The 24,973-nt window shown below is 37.0% G+C and overlaps 2 protein-coding genes across 2 annotated transcripts; one reads left to right on the forward strand and one right to left on the reverse strand.

The window, feature by feature from the left end:
• Positions 1-2,534: 2,534 nt before the first annotated feature.
• On the reverse strand, positions 2,535-7,303 carry LOC103706813 (glutamine synthetase nodule isozyme-like). Its single transcript, XM_008791061.5, has 13 exons — positions 7,034-7,303; positions 6,160-6,199; positions 5,927-6,030; positions 5,749-5,797; positions 4,971-5,077; positions 4,759-4,846; positions 3,987-4,115; positions 3,820-3,894; positions 3,649-3,702; positions 3,479-3,516; positions 3,169-3,328; positions 3,017-3,077; positions 2,535-2,902 (listed from the first exon to the last, which is right to left on the reverse strand). The coding sequence occupies exons 1-13, from the start codon at positions 7,105-7,107 to the stop codon at positions 2,811-2,813; spliced, it is 1,071 nt and encodes a 356-aa protein (XP_008789283.3). The 5' UTR covers positions 7,108-7,303; the 3' UTR covers positions 2,535-2,810.
• A 10,738-nt stretch (positions 7,304-18,041) lies between these two features.
• LOC103706811 (uncharacterized) lies at positions 18,042-24,881 on the forward strand. The gene is made up of 5 exons (XM_008791059.5): positions 18,042-18,203; positions 18,300-18,397; positions 19,179-19,278; positions 22,800-22,982; positions 24,532-24,881. Exons 1-5 carry the CDS (start codon positions 18,147-18,149, stop codon positions 24,652-24,654), a joined length of 561 nt encoding a protein of 186 aa, XP_008789281.1. The 5' UTR covers positions 18,042-18,146; the 3' UTR covers positions 24,655-24,881.
• Positions 24,882-24,973: the final 92 nt, after the last annotated feature.

The following is a 24,973-nucleotide window of genomic DNA, read 5'->3' on the forward strand; positions in this document are numbered from 1 at the left end:
TCCCTTGCATCTTTTTTGTGTCTACCAATCTTCTCTTCTTTATATTTTGCTTTTTTCGTTCATTCTCTCATAAATCTCCATCATAAATCATTCCCAAACTCTGTTTAGCAGCCTGCATTGCTGGGAGTCCCAGTAACTTTGTTAGATGCATAGAGTCTTCAAGGGGATAAAACCATAGGTTAAAAACTTGACTGGTCAACTCATGCTCAATTGAATCTGCTCAACTTGCTAAGGGCCAAGTCAACTCAAACTGCTATTTAAATACGACACACATTCTGTTTCCTATGTCTTTTATATTTATGCAACTATTGAGCATCTTAAAAAAATATGCAATTAGGTGCTAGATGTTTAGCTTTCCATTATTCAACATCAGGCTTTTTTTTTCCTTTCTTTAATTAATCATTAGAAGTTTGATTGCTTAATCCAAAGAACTACTATTTCAATGTTGCAACTCATTGTTTTTCCTGAGTCTTTTAGAATTATGCAACCATTGAGCACCTTAAGCAAAATTTGCAATTACGGGTGCTAAGGCTTAGCTTTCTATGATTCAACATTGGACATTTATTTACTTTCTTTAATTAACCAGAAGGCTTAATGCTTCATCTAAATTCATTTTTGTACCCACTTGATGATTAAGTTAGAGAGCACCAAACAATGTGAATTTTTGTTTCTAGATATTTTTTTTAAATATAAATTATTCTCAGCTTCTCGAACTTTCAATCTGGATGGTCCATCATTGACTTTGAATTGTTAAATATCTTTTTTAAAATTTAATTTAAAGTAAATACTCCAACTTTATAATTCATGTCTCCTATAAAATAGGCAATCTGCACAAAAGCCCAGACAATTTTATCCTTTATTCACCTTTCTCATATTAACTGGAGATGTACACACTTTCCTAGATTAAAAGGATAAAGGCAATAGTTATTTATTATCTACCAGAAAAAAAAACTTGATAATTACATAAGGGTAGGAGAATCCATAAAATTGCTCAACCAATTATAATTCTGGAAGACTTCTTTAAAAAAATAATAAATAAATAAATCTCTTAGACAAGGAGAGCTGTTAGTTTTCTTTTTTAGTGAAAACCTGTTACACCACTACAAGTTTTTTTTTCTTCCTCAAACTTCACTTTTTCTCTCATGAGCATATATGGTCATGTGGTGAGGAATTTTAATGGAATACAGGCTAGACCACCAAATTGCCCAAACAATGAGATGGCTGTCTTCACCTGGGAGACAATTTGTCCATATGCATTGATAAGCTGATAGTCAGATTATGACAATTATTAGCAGAAATTGTGTCTAGTACCTTAACCTGGTTACTCACCCAAATTGGACACATCTATGATTCAAAACTTATCACCAAAATGCAAGACTTGTGTGAACCACAGCCCATTCTTGTGTAGTAGTTGTTTATAATCCCTGTTGAGAGAAGATGACTGTTGATTTGAGAAGACTTGTCTGTGGACAAGATCCATATTTTGACATGTCATGCTTCAAGACTCCAGAATAAAGAGCCTCAAATGTCTTGTGCCACTACCAACAGGGGGGGCACAAATTAGCTCCTTTCATGGTGTAATTGCCTTGTAGAATCTGATACTAATCTGATATTGCCCTTTGGGTGATCAGGTTCTTGCCGAAAGAGCATGAGTTGCATTCTACATCGAAAGCAAATTGGCCATGCTCTCCAAGAGAATGATTGCCACTGGATTTGCAATTGAAAAGAAGATTCCGCCTGATGCTGATCCAACAACTTTCATGCATATTCTTCAAATCTTAAATATTCAAATACTTCATTATAATATAAGGTTTAAGTGGCTTATTACATCACATTGGAACTTTCCATTCCTAAAACCAACCTCCTTTGTTTCTCAGCTGTCACTAAGAAAAGGCAATCCCAGAATTCATTCCACACTGGCAACACATTAGAGTCATAAAATCTAAGAAAATTGAGTTGTGCTTAGATCTGATATGCCTCTTGAATCTAAGATTCGTAGCGTCCTATCCCATTTCTGACAATATTAAGAAAATAACAACTCACAGAAACAATTAGCAAAGAAATTTTATTGAGAAAGTGGCCAGGGATTTGAACCTCATCTGACAACATTATGAGATGTTAATTTACCCAGAAGTTTAAGTACAGAGCTGTAAAGCATGAAGTGTCTGCTTCAAATGACAACATAATATGCTTGGTAATTGACTATCAAACATAGCTTTCTTGGGGAGAAAAGTCATCTTTTAGCTAATGGAAAGCTTTGAATTTGTTCTACTCACCAAAACCAATATTTTGTAGCCTTGTGTGAATTTAATATAAGATGTAAAGATAATGGACAGCAATTGCAAAACCACTAGCTTTCCACTAGAGTTTTTAGATCAGAAATCCAGAAGTAGATTCCTACAAAAGCATTTGCTATGCACTCGAAATATGGCCTCCACATGTAGAAAACCACAAATCAAGTATAATTGCTTATTCAATTAACACAAGGTGATAATAAAAGAACAGCAATGCATAACCATCCAAATAGACTGAAATGGACAAACAACTGCAACCTCCTTTGGGAGACAGTATTTCATGTATAGATTTATTGCTTCTGTTTTGGGGGATACAGTGAAATAACAAGGCAGGGGGAAGTATCAGTTATAGCTAAGCCACCTGCTTGACTACTAAATCCCAACAGGACAATGACTCAACCTTGGACTGCTAAGATGACGAGAAAGCCAATCAAGACCACAGATGAAAAATAAAGAGCTCCCAATGCAATGCAAAGGTAGAAGGTCCCCACAAAGAACAGGACAGATCTGCAACACTCATGGCTTCCAAAGGATGGTAGTCTCAGCAATCATGGAAGTGACAACATAGGGATCCATGTTTGATGCTGGCCTCCGATCCTCAAAATAACCTGAAAACAAGAAAATACTCGCTACTGTGATCCTGTTTAAGGTAGTCGATGATATAATGAAGTTGCAGAGCAAGAATGGATGTAGTGAGAATGGTAAAAGTAGAAGAATGGGACCTTTGCCATTCTTCTCGGTCTCACGGCCTACTCGGATGGATGCACCACGGTTTGCAACTCCCTGTCAACCATGGAACACAAGTAAAACAAACATGTTCTTCTGAAATTTATTCCCCCAAGAACATTATTGTGATCGATAGAACTGCACATACCCATACGAAGGTGTTGATATCAGCAGTCTCATGCCGTCCGGTGAGGCGGCGCTCATTTCCTTCTCCATAAGCAGCAATGTGCTCCTTGTGCCTCTTGCCGAGCTTTTCAATGGCCTTCTTTATGACTTCATAGCCTCCATCACTTCTCATGGATTTGGTACTGAAAGCAAAATAAAGAGAATAAAATTCAAGAATACATTTAAAAAAAAAACTTGAAATGCTGAAAAGGTGATTTATAGGATTGGTTTTACTTAAAAGATAAACAAAGCAATTCAAGCTGTGAATCATGGCTCAAGGTGAACTGGAATACCTGTAGTTTGTGTGAGCACCAGCACCATTCCAATCTCCCTAATGGCACCAAACATTCAGAAACAATTTCACACCAAACATCATGATTATCATCATACATTTTAAGAAACAAATTACAGAATGCCAGAGAACTAAGCGCAGCGAGAGAAGGAAGACGAGAACTAATCCTACCTTGATCGGCTTAGGGTCAAAGGAGAGAACCACACCTGCAATTTCAGTGATCCTCTGCAGACAGCAAAAAGCAAATAGAAATTAGCCAGGAACAAACAGCGAACTTAATCAAATTTATTTCAACAAGTGGGAGTTATTTATATCATATCCATTTGGTTGTTTGCAACTTACCTCCAGTATGTAGCGAGCAACCCATAATTCATCACCAGCAGATATGCCAACAGCAGGGCCAACTTGGAATTCCCACTGTATAACATTAGCAATGCTAAATGATGTCATATAAGGAAGAAATGTAGCCTTTCCAACAAAGGGGCAAAAATAGAGAATGTCGATGTTACTTGGCCTGGCATAACTTCACCATTGATACCACTGATGTTGATCCCTGCGTATAGACAAGCTCTGTAGTGGGAATTAACTATGTCCCTCCCAAAAGCTTTGTCTGTGCCTGCAGCACAATAATAGGGACCCTGGTACATAATGCACATTCATTAGACTCGAATGAAAGGTTCAAAGATGGCACGATACGGGAAAAAAACATTCTTATTCAGAATTAGCAAAGATCAGCACTGCAGATGAGAAGAAGAAATTCGTCGTCGAGAACTTTTAAAAAAGAAATGCTTGAAAGAATAAAAATCAGGTAGCAGTTGGCACTTTCTAAGCAAATCAATATTGGCATTGTATGATATAAGTGTGCTCTGGAGTAAAGAAAGTCCAAAAGATTGCGAAGAGAACGTATAAATAACAAAAGCTTCAGAGTTTCAGAAAATCAGAAATCAGCACAACAACAGAAGTATGATCTTTTTCTTTTCCTCAAAATAAGCTTCATTGTGTTTTATTGCTACTTTCCTATGTTTCTCTATGATTTACAAAGCAACTCTAGAGGCTAGAGTCAGAATTTTCTTAAAATGAGAAAAAGGTTAGAAAACCATCAAAATGTATGTTCCAGAAAGGATTTTTGACACATTTGCATGGCATAACTCAATAAAAATTAGAGAAAAAAAAGCCATATATGAACTGACCATGCATAAATCATGTAACAACAATATATAAAACAAGAGAGAAGAAAGAAATCTCCCATACAAACACCTGAAGCTATTTCATAGTTAATACCTGCGGACCGGGGTAGCCACCCACAGGCCACCCAAGTGGCCATTGGACATCCTTCTGCAGGAGAGTGTACTCCTGCTCTATTCCATACCTGTTTTTCATTTAAAAAGAGAGACCAAATCAAAATGAGCAGAAACACAATCATCCCAAATTAATAAAAATGTTGAAATTATCAAACAATACAAATAACAACATAAGCATTTATGGATATATACCAAGGTTCCTCAGCAACAACATGAGGATGGCCAAAAATCTTAGCAGCGTTGAATCTTTTATTTGTAGGGATCGGCTCGCCTGCTGGGGTATAACAGTCACACATGACCTAGATGTCCATTAAAAAGAATAGATATCATTACATAAGTTGAAATACAGTAAGGTGACAAGAAAATTTCAAATAACCTACAGTAATCCAAATCAATGATAAGAATAACAGTGGGAATTTAAAATCTGATGAGTAAAATAATTTTTAGAAAATTTTAAAGTAAGAAGCTTGGAACAAAAAGAATAATAAAAAGTAATTATAAACCCAAGACTAGAAAGGAAAATATTTCATTAATTTCTACTGAGAGAGAACACTGTGATAAATTTCTATTTACTGCTAACTTATGAGATGCATATTATGTAGCAACATGACAACCAGCAGAATTAAATATTAACCATATGCCGCCCCATTTTGCACTCCTCAATTTACAAAGAACTAATTCCAGTGCTATTAGTTTTTACGGGAGCCAATAAAATGCACTCACTTAATGATCTTTCATGCATGTAAATTATCAGATATAATTTCTAAAGACTAAGTCTTAACTACAATTGAGAGAAAACAAAAAGCAGCAAACTTGGATGAATCAAAAACTCGTATTGGTAAGTTTAAATGAATTTATAAAAATTGGGCAACTTAAAGAAATTCCAATAAATTTAAACCAAACATCAAAAGACATCAGATGAAGAGTTATGAAGGTTATGGGAAGCAGACTAAGGAAAAAATATACTTACAAGAATATTGTTCCCCCTCCTAAAGGGATCCCTGAAAATGGCTTGAGGACTACACATCCACATCAAAACATTAAGTGCAAATACAAACATGGCATTATAGCTACAGGAATTAAAGACATAACTTTGAAAAGACCATCAAATGATAAAAGGTATAGATGGATGGGGGTGCAAGACTTACTATAGTATCACTTCACTGTCCTCACCAGGAGCTTGACCTGTGCTCGAACCATCATAATTCCACTTTGGGAGTTTGCTAGCGTCAGTAACAGGCCGGGGCAGAGTCTGTTTAATAAGGAAAGATGAGTGATTTGCCAAAAAGGATGTAATATAGCCCAACAAACTGAACTAATCAAAGCCTCACCTGAAGAGAACACAAGAAAAGTAATAGAGATTTGGATGTAAATGTCTTACCCTTGCCTTGCTTCGGATGTCCATACCAGATCCTCCAATCCTGTTGTACATGGAAAACAGATTATTAAAACAAAATTGAAAAAAAAAAAAAGCAATACAGAATTATTGAACGTTTGGAACAAATAGTGAAGGAAAAAATGTATGGTTTTTCCCACATGGCCAGATAGAAACACAACTAGAAACCAATTGATAATGAAAAGAAACGATCAAACAACCTAAACTAATAAGTGGGAAAAGACACATGAAATGCAATAAAGAAGAAGAAGAAGAAGAAGAAGAAGATACAAATTGCCAACAGAAATAGAAATATTTGTACTGAAGACCAAATGTAAGTTCTTCAACAGGGGAAAAATACAGGAGAAACTTAAGATGAGGGAAGGATCCAACCAATATGGTAAACTACTACTACAAGAAATAGAGAGCATCAGAGCAGAGACTTACACCAGGAAGTCCAACCAAACTCCAGTACAGCCAAAACCAAAACTAACATGGAAAAGGATTAAAAAAAAAACCAAAAACAGCCCATACTCATGTCGTAAAAACTCAAAGTAGACCGCAGAGGAGCAATTTTTTCCAGCAAGAAATGAATCAGAAAACAGCCACCAAACAACCAAACCGTAGGGAGATTTGAAAAATACGAAGCCTCACAAAATCACCACCACAGCATAAACTAAACTAGCATAAAGGACATCAAACAAAAAGAACATTCATAATCATATCATGAAAACCCGAAACAAACCAAAAAGGTGAGATTTTTCCATCAAAACATCAACCAAAGGACAGTTTTTAAGGTAAAACTCGATAAAAAAAAAAACCAGAAAAGCTAACAAGAAAGCGGGAAAAGTCGAAAAAGATGAAGAGGTGAAGAACGAACCATATGTACTCGGCTATGATCTTCTCCGTGGTTTCAGAGAAGTTCAGGTTGATGAGATCTGTGAGCAGAGACATGGCTGCGAGCCTGCAACGAAGCGAAGAGAACCCAGAAATGGAGAGTGAGAGCACGAGAAAGAGCAAGGACAAGAGGTGGCGATGGCAGAGCGTTTATATAAGCGGCGTTGGTGGTGTGATCATGGACTCTAGATCCTAGAAGGAAAATAATTAAGGACAAAATAAAAATATCAATTAAATATTTATTTATTATATACTTTTTGTTTTGGGGGGGGGGGGGGGGAATCCAAGTCGTGCCAGTCTGAAGGCGCTCGGCCAAGAGCGCCGACCAGAGAGGCGCTCGGCTAAAGAGCGCCGACCAAAGAGGCGCTCGACCAGAGGCGCTCGACTAGAAAGCGCCGGCCAGAGAGGCAACCCCGCCACAGGACACTCTGCTAAGCAACCAGCTCGGCTCGGCACCCGTGCCGGATCCGTGCCTTAGCCAAATATCCAATCTCCGCCTAATCCTCTAAAGGATCTGACAACTAAATACATGACCCCACTGCAATCCGCCATCATCCCTAAGTCATCAAGGCACGTGATCTCCGCAGGCCTTCGGCACGCCCTATCATTAATGCATGAGACCCCCTCAGGCCCCCGATGCACTCAATCATTAAATGAACACGGCTCAAGACGATCTCCGGATCACTGAACCATCCAAGCGTATGGCTCTCCCTGACCACCGGTTCACTCAGCAATCAATGCACTGGCCATCTACGAACCCCAGGCCCACCACGGCCGGCGGTTCAACCACCCCAACAGGTCCGATCAACCGTGACAGCTCCCTGATTCCGGTCTGATCCGGCTTTATTCTCCACAACGCCATTAATGAGCATGATCGTGCCCAATTATCACAAAAGAGGACAAATTTCCCTGTCTCCCAGGTAACATAATATCTTCCTATAAAAGAGAACCTGGGGGGAAAGGGAAAAGAACAACAAAAAAAGAAACAAAGACAGAAACACTCTCCTCCTTTACTCCCCACATATTAGCCCCCTCTGACTTAAGCTTCGGAGGGCCGGCGCCGGGAAGCCCGGCCACCGGCTTTCTTGCAGGATTCTCCAGGAGGACGCCACCAGCCGACGCGCCGCCACCCACCGTCCCGGCAGCGGAGCTCCTCCCCTCTCGGTTCGCGGCAGCCCCCAGGTCCAATTTCCAGCAACACTTTTATACTATTTTTTGAAGGAATTATATATACTTCTATTCTTAAAAACCGTAAATTGGTGTTATAAAAGTTTTAGAGAAGAGGGAAGGAGAGAGAGAGAGAGTCATCGGTGACTTGCGAGTCGTCGGGGGGTGACTTGTGCGTCGTCGGGGGAACGGTAGGTGCCACCGGAATTCTTTTTTTTACATGGATTTATGGGAACAGTTTTATAATGAAATGGCCAAATTAACCTTGACACAAACTATCGCTAATGTAACAAATTGATTGAAATATTTCAAACCGTGGAGGTTCTGATTAATTAACCTTTTAGTTTAATTTTTTTAACATAAATATCCTCTTAAATATTAAATTTTGCATGAATACCCTTCCAAAATTGATATTTGTATATATATACCCTCGTAAAATACTTATTTTGCTATTCTACCTTTTCTTTTTTGCTATCATTGTTTTTACATACGCACCTAATGAAAGATAAAATGGATCGTCCTACTCCAGCGTGGAGCCACCCAATTCCGACTGAACATCCCAGCCTAGTCAGCCCCTTTCTACGAACTATTACTTGCTGGCCACGCCATGACATGCCAGCCAAGGACCATGCTTGTTGCCCCAGCCATGCTTGTGCCAAGAGCCATACCTGCCACTCTAGCCAACACCATGCCGTGCACAAGAAATGCCCAAACCGTATGCCTCAAGGGAGCCCTGGCCTTGGCCACACGCCATCTGACCAAGATCATCTCCTCCCATGATGAGGATGGACTATACCTCAGCCACCTAGGCACCCTTATGAGGACTATAAATAAGTCTTATCAAAAATACTCAAGGACCTTTTTTTCCAAAAATACTAGATCAACTCTAACTTAGCTATCAGAGAACCTTCGCCGAAATTCCTGACCAAGGCTTTGTGCAGGTATCCCGGAGCGCAGGAGATGGCCCTCTTTCTCCGTCCCAGTTGGTGTCTTCTCGACTTCCTCCGGCATGGTCACTCTCAGGCCAAATTTCAACCCCAACAACACCCATGCCATCTAACCTCGTTAAAAAATTAATAATTTTAAATTAAAATGATTAAAATACTCTAAATGGGTAGATGTGTAAAAAAAAATTTATAAGATGATCATGATAAAAAATAATAATTTCAAAATTTTATTTTATTTATAATTAAAATAAATATAATTTTTATTAACAGTGTTAGAAAAACTGTTAAATTAGGGGCATTTGTGCAAAAACAATATTTTATGAGGATAGAAAAATAAATATAAATTTTAAAAAAATATTTACGTAAATTTGAATTTTTAGAAAAGTATTTATGCAAAAAAAAAATTAATACAACATATGTTTTTTAGCAATACACCGCATTAGATGGAGCTAATATTAAAGCATCAATTATGAGCTTAATTGATCGACTAATGTAAAATACAACATATGACATTGGCTATACCATTGTCATCCCAAAAGGCTATCCACTTGATAAGAAACAAGTTTTAACAATCATAAAATATTTTGATATACCTAAATTGATTATGCCATATTAAAAAACCGAACTTCTATTTTGCATCTCCTACTTGGTTATAATGGTATTATGTTTACTATAATAACTGCAAAGTATAACATTATCTAGTAAAATTATTACTTGTAAATAAAATGTTTTTGTATATATATATAATCTTAGTATTTGGTGAATTGTTCATTACGACTGGTAGCTGAGTGAGTGTCAACCTATTATAATAATCCATAAGGATGGATATCATACAACTTTCATTGGCCCATCCTACAAAATTACATTTGTAATAAATTTTCTCTTGAAACCACTTCTATAGTATCTATTATTTTAAACCATGTTTTAAAACACTAGTTGTTGGAGTTTTATCTTTAAAAAAAATTATTTTTTTGTCCTCTAATTTTTAGTTATTTAAAATATTTTAAAATATTTTTTTATGAGACGTATCTTCCATACGAGTTGTGACTCTTTTGAAGAAAACGTTGGCTTCCAAAAAGATACGGTGTTTCTGAAATATTATATATCTTTGGAACTATCGTGTCTCTTCGGTCTTTGAATAGAGTACTCCTTCAGGATCAATCCTAATCAAATCTAATCTCTCTCTTTTTCTATTTTCTATTTTTTATCTTTTCTAGATATCTAAAGTAGTCGGTCGGGTCATGCCTTCCAGCGATCGTGCTCATTAAAGAAGGATCGGGCTGAATCCGCACATATGAGGCGAATCACATTCTTAAGGCAGTGTATATCACATACCTCAATGGAGGTATGCTCTTTTTAATTTTCTAATTTTATTCTTATAAATTATTTCTTTATAATATTTTTATAAAATAAAAATATAGTAATTTATAGTTAAAAAAATATATTTCCGACACAAGCTGCTTCATCATCCATTGTGTCTACATGTGAACATCTCGTAGAAACCACACAAAAAAAATGAACAAAATACTGGGAGTTCTCGTCATCCATAATCCAAGGTGGTCTCACGTGCCCGACGCCTGGTAATTTTCGCTTTATATTTTCAACTAATGAGTTGACGAGAAGAAAGGCTTTCACCGGCTCAGCCGGTAAGGGTGAGCAGGATCCGTACGGCCCACGCTGACTGGGTCGTCGACCTGCGGTTACGTCGAAACCGCCAGCTGTGGTTCCCACGATCCCATTGAGGTGTGTGGGTCCCACAGCTGGACCTCGGAAGCACCAATGAGATGTCGTGGGGTCCGCAGGAAAACAAATGGGAAACCGATAGACTTTTTCACAAAAATTTTTAACGATCAAAACCATAAATATTTGAACTATTATTGTTGTTGTTGTTGTTATTATTGTTATTATTGTTATAATTATTATTATTGTTGTTGTTATTATTATTGTTATTATTATTGTTGTTATTATTGTTGTTGTTATTATTATTATATTTATTGTTGTTGTTGTTATTATTATTGTTAGAGAATAAAAATTGTTTAAAAAAATTGCCAAATCTCTCTCACTTCTCATGTGGAGAGGTTAATGGTGATTTGGTATTTGATGAATGGCCCAAACCAACGTGAAGCGGACCTACTCTCTCATATTGCATCAACCCTCGCTATATTTGATTTAAAAAATTAATATTATGATTAGTAGTAGTATAAAAAATTATTTTATGGAAATATTTTTTTATATGATTAATTTCGATATATGAATACAAGAGTTTTAGGACTTTGTTGCACTACATTCTAGCTAGACTTGGGAAAGATTACTTTGATTGACTTAAATTTGATTCATGACCAAGTTTGAGCACTAAAAACTAAGCCTAACTTATGCTATTAACTTTACCTGTTGAGAAATCAATAGGTGAATGAGATGATCAGGTATAGGGTCAAAAAAAATTTTCAGGCCGAGAAGTATTAGAAGAAACAAAAATCTTCTACTTGGTTGCTGGCCAACTGCCATCCAATTCTTGTCGCATAACTTGTCCAATTACTACTGCATTAAAATTTAAAAATGTTACTGCTATCAAGGGATAATTAATTGGTCACAGGCCTTGTATGTGCTGTCTCTTCTTTGCTTAGAACTCCAAAGTGAATAATTAATTACCACAGAAAACAAAACTATCTCCAAACTTATAAAACGAATGGGCTTGGACAATGACAGAGACAATCTCATTGCTTGCTGCCCCCCAAATCGGCTCCCTGAGACTTAAATAAGTATTGCCTGCCTTATTACTGGCACATTAATGAGTTGACCATATAATTCAAGTCTTGCAGCCGCTGCATTTATAGAGAAATTGGTTGTTGGCCAGATAAAAGTGCTCGGATCTTTGAGGACGGCAGAGTGCATCCGAGGTCAGCAACGGAGAGGGCACTTCTACATATGGAGGAGATTATCCGCGTCGCTCCGCTTCTACATATGAAATCTAAAGTTTTCCTCTTGCTCATGTAGCACTTAGGACCATACAGGTCTCATAGGAGCTCCTACCTCCTAGTTTTCTTCAGGTAAACTTCGATGACAGTGTTGGCGATGGGGGATGTACTGGTGGTGTGAGCTTTGTTATCAGGGACTACGATGTCCGTCTGATAGCAGCTGGGGGTCGGCTGATTTTCGATGCGTCTGTGCTCAGAGATGCATAGGAAGGAGTCATCTACGTGAGGCGGATGCGGAGTGCAGACCGCATCCTACTCGAGAGAGACTCGGCCTCGATAATTGCGTGGATCCGGAATCCAGAAGTCGATGCAAGGTCCAACCCATTGATCCGAGATGTTCGCAACTCTTGGATGAGGATGGTCTGTCGTGGGCCAGACTATCTATAGGAAGACGAGCAGTGCGGCTGATTGAGTAGCCTCATTCGCAGCCTACCACTCTAGAGCTTTTACTTAGGGGACCACGTGTCGGTGCCTCACCCTCTATGTTATCTTTTTTTTTTCCGATTTTGTTGGTTGCACCCATCTACGACGGGTGTGAACTGCCATTGTATCAAAAAAAAAAAAAAAAAAGAAACCAGTTGTGGATTCTAACAAGGTCTTACACCACATAATTCTAAACATTTGCTGGGCCTTCATCAGCTCCATACATCATCTTGATATAAATACATTTCATAAATTTAATACAAGGGGATTATAATTCTTTATGAACATTGTCTTCTCCATCATTATCAATCAAAACCCCAAGCTCCAACATCAAGCTATAAATTACCCTTCAGAATTCAACAATGAAAATTAGTACTTTGCGCACGTTAAACTAATCATTTCTCAACAGCCGTCGAACCATTTCGCTCTCTGTAGGCTTACTAATTGTACGATAGTGATGCTTATGTTAATTTACAACCAGTTTTTCTTTAAAATATTGATGTTTAAGAATAATCGTGGGAGAATCATGCTAATTATTTTAAAGAAATGATATGAGAATTATCCAAGTCAGATAGGGAGGGCAACCAACTTGCCAATTGGCTAGCTAGTTGGAGTGTCAAATAGACTCATATCTCCTGACATACTCTCCCCCAATCTAATCTGCCATTTAATTGCTGATGCTTGTTGCCTTAGTAGAAAATTGAGGGATTAACTATCTCTTCATTAAAAAACATAAGAAATAAAAGTATTAAAAAGGCACTTGGGGAATTCTCTCATGCTTTAAACCTCAAATCTCTTTCAAATGAAGAAAGGTGGTATTACTGCTAGTTTATAATTTAGTTCCTCTCTCTTAGCCATACTTTGTTGAATGGAAAATATGTTCTCCTGCAACTTATCTCTCCATATGGGAATTATTTCTTGCTTCCAATGAATTCCTTGCATCCCCGCGATATATTTAGCTATCTATTATTCCTTTTACAGTTTTTCCACCACCTCATGTTTACTTCCCTACTTTGGGTAAGGGACCATTGGCTCTAATTTCCCAACTACCACTTGATTTCATGAAAGCATACTTCTTTTCTTCAATTTTTTTTTTAATTTATTCTAGATCTGCATCCGATAACTTTTATTTCATAAGTGTCTACATCTAATATCTAAATTATCCTTATAATCATACTGACCAACTTTCTATTCACTCTCTGTGAGGACTCGTGCGAACGTGTGTTTAGTCTCACATCGGTTATTCGCTGGATAGATCTTGGATACTTACATAGAATCAAGGAACCCAAATAATATCTTCCGACTAGCCATGTTGGGTAAGATCTTAAGTTGTTACAAATGGTATCGGAGCGGATCCAGCCCATAACCTATATGAATTAGGAGACACAACATCACAAATCTATTGGGGCTGACCACGGGTCGATCGTGGTGTTTGTGATTAGATTTGAATGAATTTAAACCCTTAACCTGACGAGGATATTAGGGCTTGAACGGGGGAGTATGTGAGGACTCGTGCAGGCGTGTGTTTAGTCTCACATCGGTTATTCGCTAGGAAGATCTTGGGTACTTATACAGGATAAAGGAACCCAAATAATACCTTTCAGCTAGTCATATTGGATGAGATTCTGAGTTGTTATACTCTCACTGCTCGAAAAATATTTCTCCTATCTTCCATGCTTAAGCTTGCAATTATGCCTCTCCTCCTACATAAATTTGAAATGTTCTTCATCTTGTAGATCCACTTGCAAATACTTCTCCATTAAGTCTCAAGAATGTTGCCAACCATCCATTTGCCGGTGGCACCGGATCCGACGAGTTCTAGCATAGCCAAATATGGCTCCATCAACCATAATTCATTTAGCTCACAACTGGCCCAACTATATGAACAGTTCACATCAGAGCCAATCCCTCCAACCCTGGCCAGCCTAACATCCCAAATCCCCAATCATCCCTTTGCCAAGAATTTTTCCATAAGCTGAAAAGCTAGCCATAAGGACAGAAGGATTTTTGTTAAGACCAAGGGAAATGCAAGGAGGGCCACTTGTGTGTCTTGTTGGTCTCATCCTAGAGAACATATGCTTGGAGATTAGAATCCTATTCTCTGAGGGAAGTGTGAAGGCTGCAATTCTCCCTTCAAATATTCACTACATTCTATGGATAATGTGCCGGCCATATAATATGCACTGATTTTTAGGCATATTCCAATTTTCTTAATATTATAAAGATGAAGGTGGTGGCAGCGGCGGCAGTAATGATATGGAGACCATCATTTTGTAGGAAAATATTATGGCCGCCAATGGGCAGAGCCGGCCCAAAGAAGCGAACTTTGGAGAAAGGTTTCTAATTTGATTTAATAAATAAATAAATAAATAAATGTTGGTGAAAATTGCAGGGATCTAAGATGACCAAGAAATTGAAAGAGAAGAAAAAGAGGAAATCAAACACATGAATTTTACGTGATTCGACAATGTGCCTACATCCACAGGAACCAAACATTTGTAATTTCACTATCTCCAAAAATAACAAGAGTTACAAGATATTTATACTTAAACCCTAGCTCCAGAGTCCCAATCTTTATTAGCATTCCTGATAAAATAAAATACTATATAATTGCTCCAAAGATAAGCAGATGCTGTCGATTCGCTCTGTCCTATTAAAATGCCAGTGTGCCACTCAAATAAGAAGATCAATGTACCGTTCAATATGAGTCACTTACTCTAACAATGGACATAGGCAAATTAGGTAGAATTATGTAGGCAGGATAAGGCGGATATTTTCGGTACAAAAAATAGCAGATAGATTTTTTTTTTTTTTTTTTTTGTGATCCTGAAACTGTCATTTTTGTGGTAATCGTGGACCATGGCTGAATTAAAGAATATCCGCCCGGTAGCATCAGAATCCTTACACGTTTGGACATATGAATGACATCATTAGGCCCGTGAGTGCCCACATAAACGACAGAAGGACATGGAGTACAGCGAGTGCAATTAGGGATTCGGTATCGTCTTTATTTTGGTTGGATTCTGAGTCACATGGCCAACTTCTTGCCTATTTCCATTACAGTGAAAGCGTGAATAAGTTATCGACAACGATGAGTGCCTAAAAAGTTACAGTGATGGGGCACTAGTGGCTTTAAGTTTTTTTTTTTTTCCATCAAAATATATCTAAAAACTTAAAAAGTAACAAATTATGGAGCACATCACTTTGTCCGGCCTAAAGGAGTACTGCATTTCGGGACTACCACGCGGCATGCGTTCTTTAAAAAGAAGAAAGACCGGAAGCGTTGCATGAGATTTCAGACAGAAATTGCTTCTCAGGTGGCCAAGAAGATAAGCTAATAGATCGGATTGAGTCAATCAACAAGCAGAATCGATATGAACTTTAACGTTGAAATAAGAAATTGGTGAAATGATTGCACAAACGCAGCTCATAGGTCTATTAATCTTTCTATAAATATGCTTAAGTTCTCATACACGTGAATCGCCAAAAATATGGTACATGTATTTAGGTAAGATTTATGAGCACGCTTTGAAGTGATGGAGTGTTGCTTTATGCCAAAGTAGCTCCTTCTACATTGTCTTTGTGACCACTTTGGTGATCGTTGGAGCCTATTAGTGAAAGTTCATGCTCTGATTGGGCTCTTCAGGGAGGAAAAAAAAATACTAGAGAGCAAGGTTATTTAAAAACTTATCAAAATGAACCATGGCCATCGCCCATGTGGGCTAAGGGATACTGCAATATAGTCCTTATAGTTAGCTCCGACTCACCGCTGATGTATGGAGATAATTTTTTACATAATAAGACCAAAAAGCCTAAATAATACTTAGACCAAACTTGTCATCTATACATGGAGATCTTGAGTACTTGTATAGTGCCACAAAACTAGTCTTTTTAAGTAAAATGCTCAATTTTTATAAATGGTATTAAGAGTGGATTGTGCCCATCGTCCATGCATGACTAGAGAAAACTGCAGTATGAGTTCTTTCGACCAAACCTGACTCATTATCTATATGTGGAGATCTTGAGTACCTATACAGGGCCAAAGAGCTAGTCTTTTGGATGAGATCTTGAATTTTTACAAATGATATCATAGCAGTCTGAACTCATCACTCATATGTGGTTAGGGGACACTGCAAAATAAATCCTTATGGTCAAACCCAGCGAATCGCCTATGTGTAGATATCTTGAGTACTTAAATAGGATCAAGAAATCCAAATAATACATCCGGATTAGCCTTTTGGATAAAATTATAAGTTGTTACAATTCCAATGCCTATTTCCTTCTTCAGTCAATTCCTTTAATTGTCATTACACAAGCATATGGAGAAGCTAAACAAATTGTGGATAACCTCCTACAGCTACTAAGAGATGGTAATCAGTGATAGCATGATAACTGTGCACCAGGAATGTTCATGTAATGACCCAGCTCAGGCTTTTTGAGCCATTGGAACAAAAAATACAAAAAAAGAAAAGGGTTAAAATAATTATGCTCTAACTAAATCAACACTTTTCTAATCCTTGCCCTGTCCAAATCCTATTTGAAGTTAGGCCCGGCAAGCACTTGGCCACTTTATCCAACTGCGATTTCAGATGGGTTGGGTTGCTGAATTGGGCTTGGCCCTGCATTTCCTATTCTCACTAATTAGTCAGACTGGACTCATTGACTTCCATACTGTTCACACCAAATACCATCTTTCCTGAATCCTTACTATGTTATTGACCTAAGATGCTTAAGGCATTTGGTCTCACTTCATTTTGTGTGGCTTTATCAAAGTGAGCCTATGTCTCCTGTTGTTGAGCCAACAACTATAATATCTGCATCAGATGCCAAGGAACATTTGGTTCTAATGAGCACACGATATATATTGCGAAAAAGTGGAAACAAATCCCTCCCAAATTGATCACATCTAACATGGTGTTAGATAATGGCATTTCTTAATTTATTTCTTTTAAAGATCAAAGATTGAGCAAGAGCTCAACACGATACACAAACGCTATACTGGTTTTCTAAAATGAAATAGAATCGAAATTGGGAGTAGAAGTGGAATTGGAGGGAGAGACTTGGAATCACAATTCCTATCCTATTGTTCGAGCAAAAAATAAAAATATATATATAGAAAAGTAGTAATAATTCAACTTAATCAATTTTATGTTAACATGCTAAAAATATCATTATTTAAGGAATAGAACTGATTTATATTGAAGGGTCCTTTGTTGTACTATATAGCTATGGGATGGACTTTTAAGTGGCAATCATTTTAATGTTATAATGGTTATTATTATATTATAATTATATATATATATATATATATATATATATATATTTTGTGATGTATCACTTATATATTTTTAGTATGAATATATTTAAAAAAATAAAAAATAATAAGTTTCAGAGTGCTCTGATTCGAGTGATCGGCTGCAAAATAAATCATTTAATCTGTAGCTCCATTAGCCTCTATATAAATATGTTTGACTGTAAAAAAAAACCTACCTTTTAAGTAGGTGAGGAAGGCTATACTGTAAGCTGATAACGGTCTTTAGATCAACTCTGCCCCCCTCGCCGGCCATCCCCGAAAGGAACTCCAATGGCCCCTCTCGCCCCAAGGACCGGCGATGCGGTCTTCGCCAACGTTGAACGCGTCGTAGGAAAACCGACACCAAAACCCTAACCCTAGTCCTCTCAACCTCTCTATGTCCATCTCTTCGCCTCTAACTTCTGTTTCCTTTTGCGAGAATAGAATGCGGAGCTGTTCACCCTTACGTACGGCGCGATCGTGCGGCAGCTCCTCACGGATCTGGAGGAGGTGGAGGAGGTTAATAAGCAGCTCGATCAGATGTAATTTTTTCCTTCATTCCCCCTCTTGATTCTCTTCAAGTCAATGTTTTTAGACCCAAATTTTGTCTTTTTTGAAATGATTTCGTGATTGAAGTTGGATAGATCGATTAGGTCTCCTATCCCATGAGTTCTAATTTTTAATGTTTAATTTGGAGTGTTAGATTGTAGATGCTGTGAAGAAATACGAAACTGGTTTTGTTACTTTATGGACTCAATTCATAAAAGGATGAGTGTTTCTGTGGTTAATTATAGTTGGAAGGAGGAATTTGTAAGGGTTAGTTATTTTTGAAATTGGATTTTGGGTGTTCTTTGGCTTGCTTTTTGCTGTTATTGGATTTAATTTACAGTTATATTGAGTTTGAAAATAATATGGTGCTTGCGTTGTACTCAAGTGGAAATGATGTTATAAATGCAGAAGATATACAAATTAACCTCTAACACACTAGGCTGATAGAGAATGTAAAATGGATCTGACACCTTATAGAGGTGCGATGACGCATTTCCCAACTTCTCTTTCATCCTTCATACTCATGCTACCAAGATTACTAGGATAAATAACTAAATTGTTACTATAACACGTAAGCATCCATCATCTTTCATTTGAGTCATTTGGGCACTACGTCATTCTTGAACTAAGATTGCATGCATTAGTTTGACTAATCAAGAAGTATATGGAGCATCGATTAAGAAGAATGGTATTGAACTAAATCTTCATGAAACTAAGTTTGCTAGATCGGTGTAGTACAAAGCGGTTACTGTTGAATTTTTGCATGTTCTGCAGGGGTTACAATATTGGAGTTAGATTGATTGATGAGTTTCTGGCCAAGTCCGGTGTATCCAGTTGTGTCGACTTCAGGGAGACAGCTGATGTGATTGCCAAGGTGTTTTTCAGATTTACTGTCTTTATGTGTGCTCCAAGGTTTTCATGTATAAAGTTTATTTATATTTGGTTTGGATGCACGTTCACTTTTCTGAAAGAAATTGAGTATGACTTAGTAACCATTTTGCTCATATCAGTGTTTATGTCTTTTACTGGACTGGTTTATTTCTCATATTATTTCTTCCTGTAAGACATACTTACATGTCTGAGGTTTGTGTACCTGGATCATTTTACCTCTTTTTGTCAATGATAAGCGCTTGTGCTCCAACCATGTTAGGTGTAACTCTCATTTTATTTCTTTTCACAAAAGATGCAAGTTATAATGTTGACCATCGATTAGATCTTGGGCTGGACTTATTCCCAAATTCCTTCCTAGAAGTTATTCATGATCTGAATCTTACAGTTTGCTCATTTAAGCTTGCTGATCTTGTTGGATCGGTCGAAATAGTTAGTATTGATGTTACTGCTTGTCTGTGCAAATCATGTTGACCTCATTAATACTTGTAACCTCCTCGGGATTTTTATTTGGCTTAATGAGAGCTTTTTTTGCATTGATTTGTCTGATGATCATTTGGTAAGCAAACTTTAATAATTCAAACAATACCTGTTCCAGATGATAAATTGTGCTTTGAATGCATTTCAATTTGTAATCTCATCATTTGGTTATTTCTATTATTCTGAGCTCATCCTAATATGATCTTCATTTGGGATGCTTTTTATGCTTGTTTAACTTATCGCCTTGCATGTTTACGTTGAGGTAATGGAATGTGCAGATGACATTGATCTGATGCCACTTTTAACAATTCCCAGCTTACCTAGATCGGGTGTCCTTTCATTGGGATTTATAAGAGTTTTTGACCTTGCACCTATTCAACCTGTTTTTTGTTCTTACTTTTTTCCCCTCTCTCCTGGGTGCGGACATCTTACAAGATTTTAGTGTATCCAATTAGGGTGTGTAGGCTTGCAAATTGTGAGACCATGCTAGAAAGGTTGAACATCATGCAATAGTTATTCATTCTCAAGTCTTGACGAATCTTTAAGCCATGAGTCCAGTATGTAATCGTTACCTCAGGTATACTTAAGTGCATGGAGAGTATTATGATTAATTTTAGAACAGCCACTTTTCATGAGTGGGTAAAGGTTATTCTAATAAAGTCCTACTCCATTCACCAGTTCTTCATTTGCCTTTTTCTTTACCATCATTGCATATAGTATTGATGTCTGGATGAAACAAACAATATTTTGTATCGCCAATAGCGATGATGAGGGCTTACTGATAGTAATTGTGTAGATGTGTAAGTGTGTACATCGTGCATATAGTTCTGTGTGCCAATATATCTGTCATATGTGAAGCTGTATTGTTCTAGTTAATGAAGCATCTAATTCAGTTCATACCTTTTTCATTAACCTACATGTATATTTTTAATTATTGACCATTAATTGCCTGTGTTGCATACGCTTGGCTAAAACATTTCAATTTCTTTGGAACTTTCAATGCATTTGAGTGAGTTGTCTGTAGTGTAACCAACAAGTAATCATTGCTTTAACAATTCTATGTTAACAAGTATTCTATTCTACCATTTATTTTTTCATGTGGTTGCAGTCTAGGTAGTTCTAGAATTAATTTGAAGAATATGCATGCAGTTCAACATACTCATCATTGTTTTTGTGAGGACCCGTGCAAGCATGTATTTAGTCCTACATCAGTTATTCGCCAAGAAGATCTTGGGTACTTATACAGGACTAAGAAGCTCCAAAAACATACTTTCTAGCTAGATATTTTGGGTAAGGTCCTGGATTGTTACAAATAGTATCAAAGCGAACTTGGCGCATAGCCTGTGTAAACTAAGAGACACTGCAACATGGGTTCATGGAGATTGACCATGAACCAATCGTGGTGCTTGTGATTAGATTTGAATAGATTTGAACCCTTAACCTGATGAGGACGTCACGGCTTGAACGGGAGGAGTATATGAGGACCCATGCGGGTGTGTATTTAGTCCCACATTGATTATTCGCTGAAAAGATTTTGGGTACTTATATATGACTAAAGAGCCCAAAAAAAAATCTTCCGGCTAGCCATTTTGGTTGAGGTTCTGGGTTGTTACGGTTTTGTTATAAAAACATAATTACTAATTTAAAGTAGACAAAATAGTAATCAGTTGGGCAATCAGTGCATTTTATAGTGATAACTTCCTTGAAGACAAATAGCAATGATTTGGGTAGTTTTTGTATTTTATAACGATAATTGCCTTGAAGTTTTGTATATTCTTAATCACTTTTTACATATTAATCGAGTTTTAAATGAATACTTCCTATTTTTAACCATGAAAGGTATGTTGAAATTTGACCCATTTCAATCTGCAACCTTACTATCGCGTGGTAAGAAACACAGCATTGCAACCTTTTTGGATCAAGGTCGGGCAGAAACTTGCTCCTAAAACAAAATGTTAATCTTCTTAGATCCTTTTATCAACTATGTTATTCTGCTTGGTTTTACTTGATTAATGATTATGCCCTTGTTGGCACTGATTGGATTCTATATAACACTGGTTATCTGTTCCTGTAATTGATCCTTAATTGCTCCCTTACTGTTTGAACGGCAAGAAACCTGCACTTTACTATCAAGGTGGAGTACCATGCAATAAAATACAACTGTCAAGATTATGTGGCACACCACCTTCTTCCAGAGATAGGCATTGATATTTCCTCTCTTGATCACTTTGTTGGGATGGCCAAAATTCAGTACACTACCTCCTGAATTTTCTAAATTGAAAACTTTTCCTTGGCAAGAAAAGTCTGGAAACTCCTTTTCCTTTTCTTATCACCATGCACACCCTATTGAGTAGATTATTGGCCTTTTCCACAAAGTAAAATACATAAGCTTTAGTTTCTGTTTGCCAGTTCACGGGTGGTTAAGTTTGTAAGGGTGATTGATTTTTTCTCTCTCTCTCTCTAGCCTATGCTTGTTACAAATATTTCACCATGCCGATGAAATAGATCCATATCAATTAGCTGTCTAATGACAGTGCTAGTCAGTTGAATTAATGTTAATTTTTCTGCATCTTGTTGCATTTGGTGCATCACCATATCTTGCTTTCTAAAACACAAACATTTTTATACCCACGCAACAGAAATGGCACTCATTGGTATTATTGGTACATGCCAAGATTAACTTGATTGTGTCATCCATTCCCACCAAATAGTATGCACATTAAACTCATAAGGAATGAGATTCACCTCATGTTGGGTGGACTACTCTCTTTGGATTTCATTGGGTATGTGTATAACCTTATAGTGGTTATGTATACAAGTAGGTCAAATTGGAAGTTAGAAATAAATTGTTTGTGATTTTAAGCGAAAGGCATTCATCTTCATCATAGTTACCAAATTTCTTATTTCTTTTTTGTTTTTTCCTTGTCCTATTTTTTTTTTTACTTCAGCATCCTATATAGGATTAGATACTGCCATATATTTTGACAATTCGTGGATAAAATTTTTGATATAAGCTATGGTAAACAGGTTGGTTTCAAAATGTTCCTAGGGGTCACAGCATCTGTGACCAATTGGGATGCTGAGGGGACAAGTTGCAGCCTTGTTTTGGATGATAATCCCCTGGTGGACTTTGTTGAGCTTCCTGATACATGCCAGGGCCTTTACTACTGCAACATCTTGAGTGGAGTTATAAGAGGAGCATTGGAAATGGTTGGTTTCTCAATTCTACTAGTTTGTTTCCCATATTTTTTTAATTCTTGTTATTGCTATTTTAATATTCAATTTTTTTTTGTCAAAACACTCAAATATATATTTAGTTATCCTGAATCTATGTTACCTGGACATTTCATTTTTAAGCTTTCTGGGAGTGTTGACACTTTTGGATACTTGGAGATGGCATGACACGACACGACACAGCTCGGCACTCCATGTAGAAGTATCCTGCAAATGAAAGTAGAAAGTGTCTGATGCTTGGCACCGTTATTTTGGAGTTCATGTAGGGGATTCTTAGTTTAAGTGTTGGACACTTTAAGTGAAGTATTCTTATTTCTTTACTCTAAAAAGTTTGGAAGTTGTATGAACACTTCAACCCAAATGTCCGTATGTTTTTAATGTGAAGTTATCACTCTTATATAGATAGTTTAAACAGAGTATAATTATGCTCTTATAAAGCTATCACAATTATTTGAACACTAACAAAATGTATATTGGTTAATTATCGATTTAGTATCTTAACACGCCTTAAATTTAAATGAGCTTAGGAAATAACTTAAACAACTTGCAAACTCATGAGTCATGACTCTTCCATTAATTATATCACACACATAACACACTTGAGGACGTTCGTCACTTGGTAGCCATGCCAAGCAACTAAGAAATACTGTAATTCAAAATGATGCGTTAGATACTTTTCCCTATACGGTCAACATTTAATCTGTCATGTCACATGCATGCACGGATGCAAGCTTACACTTGAGGACACTTAGCACCTGTGCCAAGTGTCTAGAAACACTAAAATTCAAAATGATATATAGAAATGTTTGCCCTATGGTGAACATTTAATTTATTGTTTTTCTATAGAATAAAGTTCATGAAATTGTCCTGATAGAAGATATAAAGCCCGACATTTGACAACCCATCCCAAATGTCTAGGTAGCACTGCCAGGTTCAAAATAATATATAGATACTTCCCCCAGTGATATACATCTAATCTGTCATTTGTCACGTATAATGGAGTGCGTGAAATTGTCCCGATAGGAGAGATAAAGCCTTGGCTTTGGCTATTGGTGGTATCTTTAAAATAAATTTCTGGCAAATTTTTTATTAGCTTCCATTTTGAACAAGGGGAAAATCCTCGTTCTATCGACACCTGGTAAGCATGTCATATCTCCTAGAATTGTTGCATAGCATGGGTACGTTAGGATGATATACATATTTTTATGAAAAGTAATTTGTTGTTTCAATCTGCAACACGCATTTTGGGGACAAGGTCAAATATTGGCTGCAAGGCTCAACCCTAACAGCAGGTATTGCTGTATTACAACAGGAGAGGCCACAGTAAGGAAACCTTGCTGTTGTCATTATATTTGCTATATGTTCTATATTTTTTTTTAACACATATGCTAACAATTTATTGCCTGCAAGGATGCGTAGCATGTGATGCATACATTGCACAATATATGATGTATTTGGATATCACATGGAAGTATATTTTGTATACTTTATTTGTTCACAGAGCAACCTCTTGCTATCGTTTTAGGTGTCAATGAAGACTGAAGTCACCTGGATCCGAGATATGCTACATGGGGACGATGCATATGAGCTGCGAGTGAAACTTCTGAAGCAAGTTCCAGAGGAATACCCATACAAGGATGATGAATGACTTCTGAAGCAAGTAATATCATGTAGATGCAGAACCTCTTTCTTTCCCAGGAATTGGCTGCTCTTTTTATGGTTGCACTAGTTAGTTTTCCAGGCCTTCTTATTTTCTTGAGGTGTTCTATTTGGATCTAAATTAGAAAGCTTTATATTTTCTACTTTGGTCATTTGCTTTCATAAATGTGTAAAGGGTGTTCACATGTTCGTTTAAAATGCTTTTCAGGACTAGAACTTATGGCATACTTGGACTGCAACAGGAAAACACTCGCATCATATCATTTTATATACCATAGTTTAATTATCAATGCATGCTTAGATCCTGA

Source organism: Phoenix dactylifera, chromosome 18 (genome assembly GCF_051530095.1).
Source record: "Phoenix dactylifera cultivar Ajwa chromosome 18, Ajwa_hap1_PhDact_Kaust_v1.1, whole genome shotgun sequence".
NCBI lineage: Eukaryota > Viridiplantae > Streptophyta > Magnoliopsida > Arecales > Arecaceae > Phoenix > Phoenix dactylifera.

Excerpts from the sequence above, each read along its gene's own strand:
- LOC103706813 (XM_008791061.5), bottom strand. The coding sequence starts at position 7,107 with ATGTCTCTGCTCACAGATCTCATCAACCTGAACTTCTCTGAAACCACG. Across the intron at positions 6,200-7,033 it reads ATCATAGCCGAGTACATATG|GATTGGAGGATCTGGTATGG; the intron begins GTTCGTTCTTCA and ends CATGTACAACAG. Across the intron at positions 3,329-3,478 it reads GGTGCTCACACAAACTACAG|TACCAAATCCATGAGAAGTG; the intron begins GTATTCCAGTTC and ends TTTTGCTTTCAG.
- LOC103706811 (XM_008791059.5), top strand. The coding sequence starts at position 18,147 with ATGGCCCCTCTCGCCCCAAGGACCGGCGATGCGGTCTTCGCCAACGTT. Across the intron at positions 18,398-19,178 it reads AATAAGCAGCTCGATCAGAT|GGGTTACAATATTGGAGTTA; the intron begins GTAATTTTTTCC and ends CATGTTCTGCAG. Across the intron at positions 19,279-22,799 it reads CAGCTGATGTGATTGCCAAG|GTTGGTTTCAAAATGTTCCT; the intron begins GTGTTTTTCAGA and ends TATGGTAAACAG.